The sequence below is a fragment of the Austrofundulus limnaeus genome, unplaced genomic scaffold (genome assembly GCF_001266775.1).
Source record: "Austrofundulus limnaeus strain Quisiro unplaced genomic scaffold, Austrofundulus_limnaeus-1.0 Scaffold134, whole genome shotgun sequence".
Classification (NCBI taxonomy): Eukaryota; Metazoa; Chordata; class Actinopteri; order Cyprinodontiformes; family Rivulidae; genus Austrofundulus; species Austrofundulus limnaeus.
Window position 1 is genome coordinate 668,402 of NW_013952536.1, and position 8,362 is coordinate 676,763.

Genomic DNA, 8,362 nt, shown 5'->3' on the forward strand with positions numbered 1-8,362 from the left:
TCCCACAGCTGAGCTGCTAAAAATGACAGATTTTCTTTTCTGGATCTCTGACAGACGGACTTCAATCTCTGAATTCCTGAAGATAGAAGTGTTTGTTGAATCTGACGTGACATGTTCGTACGAACCCTTTGTACGAACAAAAGTAAGAGAAATTTAGGAGAAGAATACGAACATGTTCTTGCATGAGGCCCATTGACTCTACTCTGACTCTAACAGAATAACTGAATACAGCCTTGGACAAAGTAAGATAATGTATTACCATGTCTTTGATAACAAGAATAAGATTGAGTGGGTTTTAAGTACAGTGTCAGTTATAAGCTTTGAAACAATGTGTTTACCAAATTTCCTTCTGGGATCAATAAAGTATTTTTGAATTTGAATTGAATTGAATTGAATTTACTTTCAGGTCACAGATCTTCCCAGCTTTCCAAAGTGATGGCATCCAAAAGTAACAGGGTCGCTACGATACCCAGCTTTCTGCATTGCCTCCTCAAGCTTGTGACAGCTCATTTTCTGAGCCACGGCTTTAGCACCAAAAGAGCAGAGAGCTCTGTAATGATCAGCTTTTAGCGCTGGCACTCAGCAGCTGAATAAGCCATCAGGCATCATTAGGCCCTGCTGGGCGAAAACAATCTCTTCGTTTCCATTGGCGCTCCCAAACAGGGAAACTCTCCGAGAGAAATGCATCAGAGACACTTAAGCGTGTGTGTGTTGTGTGTCGAAATTTTTGGCTCGGTTGCTCTCCAAAAACACCTAATTTTTCCAATGATGTGGCTCTTTATGATGCTCCTGAAAAGCATAATTTGTTTTATCAAAAAGATTTGTTTGCCATTTCTTTTAATAATGCATATGGAATCTTTAAGAATTTGAAAGCAGTCTTTGGTCAACAGCAGAGAGATGCTAAATTCGAAAGGTTCTGACTGAAAAGACAACATTTCCCTTTTAAACACCAATAATGATCTCTGGACAGCAGTATATTCTCAGCCAATACTGATATTTCCACTGGGCTTGACAATGAAAATAGTAGTAAATGCATAAATTTTACTTATGAATGCATCAGCTAGGCAACCATATTGCATTTGTTCAGAACTTGGGACACAAGCTAAACGTAAAACATCCTAACTAAACAAATACAGCTTGGCTGACCAAGATGATCAAAGCTGTAGTACGGAAGGCATTCAGAAGAACTTATACATCTATGAACTGCACAGAACTTCCAGTACGTTTTCAGACTAATTTGTGTAATATATCCGTCCGTGCATTCGTCTGCTTTCTTTCGCTTATCTGGGGTCGGGTCGTGGGGGCAGCAGCCAAAGCAGAGAGACCCAGACTTCCCTCTCCCCGGCCACTTGGGCAAGCTCGTCTGGGGGAATCCCAAGGCGTTTCCCGGCCAGCCGGGAAACATAGTCCCTCCAGCGTGTCCTGGGTCTTCCCCTGGGCCTCCTCCCAGTGGGACGTGCCAGGAACGTCTCACCAGGGAGGCGTCCAGGAGGCATCCTAACCAGATACCCGAGCCACCTTAACTGGCTCCTCTCGACGTGGAGGAGCAGCGGCTCTACTCTGAGTTCCTCCCGGATGACCAAGCTTCTCATCCTATCTCTAAGGGAGAGCCCAGACACCCTGCAGGGGAATCTCATTCTGGCCGCTTGTATCCACGATCTTGTTCTTTTGGTCACTCCCCAAAGCTCGTGACCATAGATGAGGGTAGGAACTGGTAAATCAAGAGCTTCACCTTCTGGCTCAGCTCTTGATCCATTATGACAGACCGGTACAGCGCCCGCATCACTGCAGATGCAGCACCAATCCGCTTCTCGATCTCCCTCTCCATTCTTCCCTCATTCGTGAACAAGACCCCGAGATATTTAAACTCTTTCACTTGGGGCAGAACCTCTTCCCCGATCCAGAGAAGGCACCCTACCCTTTTCCAGCTCAAGTTCATGGTCTCGGATTTGTATAATGTATGTGAAATTAATTCACTATGTCCTCAAAGTCTTCCAGTATAATTTGGAACACTTTCCTTGAACGAATGCATATCCAACACTTTTCACTGCTTGCAACGTTTAGCCCTCTTAAGTATGTGCTACGAAGGACCCTCAGCTACTACCACACCGAACTGTAGTTCAGTATCCATAATACTGACTCGGATTTTAGGTTTGCTAAGACTGATTAGTTGTCATGGCAATCTTAAATAGAGTTAATTCCAAAAGTGAATTGGTTGTAAATGTTCATCCAAATGACTACTTTCTAAGAGTTTTATTAAAATGTTTGCAGTGGTGCACACGCACACATATGCTCAGGTAAAAAATGATGGCACATCTTTCATGGCAGCAGGCAATAACAATCCATTAAGTACAACTGCTAATATAAATTTGTAAAACAACAAAAAAGGTTCTGATTATGTGAATAATTATACTGCCATAGTCAAACTAGTAGTGTTTGTTGTATGCAGGACAGGACACAGGCCTCCTTTCAGTGGGGATATTGCTGCCCAGCCTACCTGTTCACACCTGTCCTCAGACGCATTCAGCCAAGCCGTGGGTGTTAATTTGGCCTGTCTTGCCTGATGAAGGCCCGGTTAGGGGACGATTTGATGTTAACTGTTTCTAAATGTACACCAGGGAGGATGGAAATGAGTTCTGACACACCTGTTAAATTCAAAGCCAAACACCGTAATCTCACTGCTCTCATGGGAAATGGCACAGCTGTGTTTTAGTAGATCACAGATTCTTTCTAACATTTTATTAACGAAGCACACCGCTGTCCAAAATTATTTTGTCTTATCAGCCCATGTACCATAATGTGATTTTATGTTTTGTAAATATCACTCTAGCATTTGTTGAAAATAAAGAAATAATCTGACCAGAAACAAACGCAAAAAAAGCTAAATGTCATTGTGAAATCTTGTAGCTGATAAGCAGCTTACCCAGAATTCTACCCACACTTTAATTAATATTTTTGTTATTATTTATTGTTATTATTATTGCAGTGGTTTCTATTGGACATTAAAATGGTAGATAGGGTATTGTGTTGTAATTGCTTAATATAGTTTTAGTAAATTAGGATTTTTTATAGTACTTATTTAAATTTGATCTAGGAGGTTTATTTTTCTTGTTTAAAGTACCTGTGACATGCATTTCATACAAATACAAAAAGTGGAAATAAAACTTGTTAATATTTAAAATGTTTGACATAACGTGATTTAACATTTATTAAGATAACTGGCATAAACAAGAAGTGGTGACAAAGAAGTCCCTGGTTCTTATTTATACAAACTTTGACTTTTTTTCATCTCTTGATAGTGACCCAAAAGAAATCTAAAACAAACAAAATAAGTTAATTAATTAAAATTTGTTGCTACTGTTTGCATTGTTGCACTGTCTCAATGAAGTTAATCAATGGTCTAATATTGCATTCATATATATCACAAAAATTGACATCATAGGCACTTTAAGATACTTCCAAAAAATTATTTGTACAATCACTCTAAGCCCCAAATAAATAAATATAAATTATTACATATATCATTATGCTAAAAGAGTGTTTCAAATTTCATGATTTCCCCTGACTATCCCATTACGTTTACTATCTGCACACATAATCGTGGTTGGCTCACTTTGAAGTTGTTTTACTTTAAGGTTGAGCGTCAGTACCTTGGTTTTTGTTATTTTTAAACACAGGCACATATGAAGTCACATTTAAATTTGAATTACACAGTTCGGCCCTGAGTACTCTTTTCCGTCTTCCTCATTCAGATCAAAAGGGAAGCCAATAAAATGCTTCGCTTGCAGCCATTGGCTTTGATGTTGCACCTCCGCATGCTCATTTAGGCTCACAGGCAGAAAGTCAGGAGTGGACTGCTTCACCACTGGCAGCAAATTGTTTTCTATTTACAATCATAACTTCATGTTCTTTGGTATCAAGGACCAAAAAAATCAATTTTTGACATGTATCCATAACTGATAATTACTTTTACTGTTTAATACAAGGCATTTTCTGTCCTACTTTTACTTCTATCTGTAAATGTGTCATTTTGTAAAATGATGTTTCTCCTTTAAAAAAACAAATACATGTGAATAAACGAAGCTTCGTGATGACCTGTAATTAAGTGAGCACACAGGGACCTTTGTCTGCTCAGCATCATTAAAAGAACACCGTTCCAAGTGGGTGTGAGAGCCATGTAATTATTTAGCTTAGAGATTCACCGCACCATCACTTACCATCAAGTGAGAATCTGCAGGAGAGCGTTTAAAGAAAAAAATAGGTGAGGCCAATGATAAGCTGCCTCAAACGCAACAATAAAAAGAAAATATGTCATAAACACGAACTTTTATTGCGAAACCTGTAATTGAATCTGAAGCGCAGGTGTTAAATCATCACGATTACGACTCATTAGCTGCTATTCTTCAGAACAGAAAGATGATGAGACTATAACCAAGCCGAGAGGAGTTTTGTACTTCATCAGGCTGCTCAGGGATTTTATGGAGGTTTAAGTCTCATTAATGTTTGTTATTTGAGGATTTGGTTCAAGTAAATTACATGAATTGATTGAAATTATTTACCTGAAGCCATTTTGTGCCACTTGATAGTAATATGCACGTGCACATTACTTTGCAAATACTCAGTAGAATAAGGCTATTTTTTTCTGTTTTAGACAATTTTCTGATGCTCAGTTTTCTTCATATCATAAGCTAATAAATGAGTGGTTCATGGCATACATGTCAACAAGTTTAATTTAATTTTCAGTTACACAGACTTACTGTGTTTAGTCTGCACAACTAAACCAGAACACTGCTGATTTGAACTGACAGGACTTGGACTCATGGTTGAAAATCAGCGTTTTATTCTTGTCTGCCTTCTCCCTCACTAAAAAACACACACGGGGTCGTACGTGCCACAGGGGCTACGAGAGTGTAGAGTAATTGTAGCACGATGGATTACGAACAAAGCAGCTTGGATTTGACCTTTGTCTCGTGTACCTGAAGAATCATAAAGCCGGCTGATAGTCACACAGAGAACACCTCATTATCTCCATGAGCAACAGGAACAATTCTTTGTCAGAGGTCACGTTTGATGCCTCAATCAACACTTCCTTTGTCTTTTATTTACACACTTTTGTCTCTTGATTAGTAAAACTCTTCTTTGCTTTTATATTAACCGTAGAATTAGTTTCCACTTTTAACACGCTCCATGTGTCATAACTGCTACTTCTTTATAGAATTAAAAGTTGGAAGGTATATTACTGGTATACTGACATGTTTAATGGCCTATTATAAATTAACAAATCGTCTCCCACTACCTGTGACGAAGCATTAATGAGAGACACTAAAATCAATTATTTATAGTTATTCTGCTTTGTTGTTTGCAAAGAAAAGTCAGTAGATTCTGACTTCTGAAAAACACCAAAAATCAGCATTCGATTTAGAAATATAGCTGTTGTAATGAATTTTTTATTTAGATGTTTATAACTGTGTAAATTTTACTATGTTAAAAGTTACCTCTGTGTATTGTTTTTATGACCACAACTTAGTTATGTGTGTGTGTGCGTGTGCGTGCGCGCACACAGAAAACCTCCTATTAATGTTCACAATTTATTTGTTCTAAGTGTCAACAAAAACAAAACAAAAAAAATCCAGCCAGTTTTTTGCATTTGATTTGACTTTGTATTTCTATTGCAGAAGCAGGTGAAAATATGACTTTTCTGAAGGGTTTTTTTAGAACAATTTGCAAAAGGCAAACAGCTGCTGTTACCGTGTCAAATATGACAACCATGCTTTATTGTAGACCCTGAAAGTAACTGTTACCGATACAATAAATACAAACATCGTATACACAAATAGTTGATATTCAAACACACACACACACTGTCTCGGTGAAGTCCATCAATGACGCACAGGTGTGGATGATATGTACAGCTGAGATCGACTACAGTTCATGTTGAGCTGGGGGGGTGAGGGGGAGGCTGAGGTGGGGTGGGGAAAGAGCCGAGCCGGGCTGGGTTTCTGGGACACTGTTAGCAGGAGGTGAAGGTTTTCCAGAAGAAGTTTTTACAAGGGGCTTTGCGGTCACGCTGAGGTATTGATAACCTGTTGTAGACCGCCCTCTCCTCGAGGCGAGACTCCAGGGGCTCCTCGAGGTCAACAGGTGCCACTTCCCCCGGCAGCATGTTGGAGTCCAGAGCTCCGTCCAGCAGACCAGACACCAGCTTTAGGATCAGTTCTTTGCGCTCTTTGCTCAGCTCCTATCAAAACATAACAAGGGTAAAGGGATCAATACCCCAACTATTTAATTCACACAATGAACTGACTCGACCATATTTTAACAGCCTATAGTATCACATTTTATGTTTTAAAGCAACTTTTAAATGAATTTCATTATTGGCTGTAAATTATAAATCATAGAAAATGTTTTTCATTCGTAAAATTTCTACATTTACGACCATCAACATGCACAATCAAGACAAAATATTCCCATAAACATGGAGAATGATAAAATCCTCACCCTGGTCATGTGGATGGGGCTCCTGTCCTCCAAAGGAAGCACGGCTGCTGCTCTTACACTGAACAAGACCCCCATGAGAGCTGCTAAGACCACCAGGAACTGCATGCTGTGTGAGGAGTGTAGGACCAGAGCTACAGGAGCAGAAAGGAGGAGGCTCTCAAAGACAAGAGTGTGACCAAACGTGTGTGTCTCTGAGCAGCTCAGACTAGTCAGAGGTCCAGAGGAGAGAGCTGAGGACGATGGTAGCAGCTGCTCATCAGATCTGCAAACCCCAGATGTTTCTTCTGCTCTACCTCTCAAGTCCCCCACTCTTTTATACACCTCTCCCCCCACCGTCTGCTACTGACGTAGAGGGTGGTGGGTGTATGACAGGGAGGCGTGTGTGCCGTTGGGGGTGTCAGAGCGTGAGCATGAAGAAGCAGGTGGTGGTGGTGGTGGGCAGTGGTTGATGGTGGGGTCAGGACACAACAAATGAAAACATTTTAAAAGTTAACCTTTTTTGGGGGAAAGTAACTGGTGGCTGCGTTGGTGTGATTCACCAGGAGGCAACAACGTCACTGAGCTCTAACCTGCTTTTGACTTGAACCAGTGAATTCGTAGGTACGATAAAAAAAAGTCCCAGATTTTACAAAAACGTGGAAGGACTCATCAGATGAGATGTGACAAGTTGTGTAATTATTCCAAATAAAATGCCTATTTTTGAAAACTCCAGAGTCCAAAAAGCGACCTTGTACTGTTCCTTTTCCTGGTGATTGGCACTTGACTCGAGGCAACATTTGATTCCTGTCATAGTGCCTCCCTGACACCTTCAGACTACAATTGAACCGTCTGACACTCCCAAACATTTGGAGATGTGTCTTCAGGAAATATAGAGGAGTAAACCTAAGAGCTAGTTTCTCATTACTGATTTAGTTGTTGTGTAACCCCAAATAAAAAAAGCACCAATAAAAACAGAATGCAATGATATGCAAATTTCCTGAACCATGTTTTTATATGGTGGAACATTGTAAACTTATCAAATCTTCTCCAAGAAAATAGACCATTTCTAAAAAAAAAATAATAATAATAAGGTAACTGGAGAGACCAGTAAAAGCTCTCGATTTATTTGTTTATGTTCCAACCCTCACCTAAGGTCATGAGAGGCAAGAAGCATGACTAAAAAATGAGATCCTTGATACAAGCGACCGAAATGAGCTTCATTCGTAGCATGGCCGGGCTCAGTTTAGAGTTAGGGTGAGGAGTTCCATCATCCGGGGGGAAGCTTGGAGTAGAGACGTTGCTCCTCTGCATCGAAATGAGTCAGTTGAGGTGGTTCATCTGATTAGGATGCCTCCCTTGTTCTGGGCACGTCCTACTGGTAGGAGGCTCCAGGGAAGACCCAGGACTCACTGAAGGGATTACGTAACCTCTCTGGCCCAGGAACGAGCTGGAAAATGTCACTGGGGAGGGGGATATCTGGGTTTCTCTCCTAGACCTGTCGCCTCCACGACCCGACCGTGGATAATCAGAAGATGGAGATGGAGAAAAATAGGATTTTTTTTTATTTTATAACAACACATCTCAAACACAATGGAACTACAATAAAGTGCTAAAAAGTAGAATGAATAAAAAACTGGAAGAACACGTTTGCAACACTTTGTTAATTGACAACAGGAAGGATAAATAACCAACAAAATGAACAAGTTAAGGAAATTAAGCTGTTGGAACTTGGAATTGATCAAACAATATCATGGTATGGCACATACAGTGGTTTGCAAAAGTATTCATACCGCTTGAACTTTTCCATATTTTGTCACATTACAACCACAAACATAAATATATTTCACTGGAATTTAATGTGAAAGACCAACACAAAGTGGTATAC

At 40.0% G+C, this 8,362-nt stretch overlaps 1 protein-coding gene across 1 annotated transcript; it reads right to left on the bottom strand.

Annotated features, from left to right (window-relative positions):
* Window positions 1–5,574: 5,574 nt before the first annotated feature.
* LOC106522656 (somatostatin-1B) lies at window positions 5,575–6,830 on the bottom strand. Its single transcript, XM_014015738.1, has 2 exons — window positions 6,499–6,830; window positions 5,575–6,238 (listed from the first exon to the last, which is right to left on the bottom strand). The coding sequence occupies exons 1-2, from the start codon at window positions 6,601–6,603 to the stop codon at window positions 6,011–6,013; spliced, it is 333 nt and encodes a 110-aa protein (XP_013871192.1). The 5' UTR covers window positions 6,604–6,830; the 3' UTR covers window positions 5,575–6,010.
* Window positions 6,831–8,362: the final 1,532 nt, after the last annotated feature.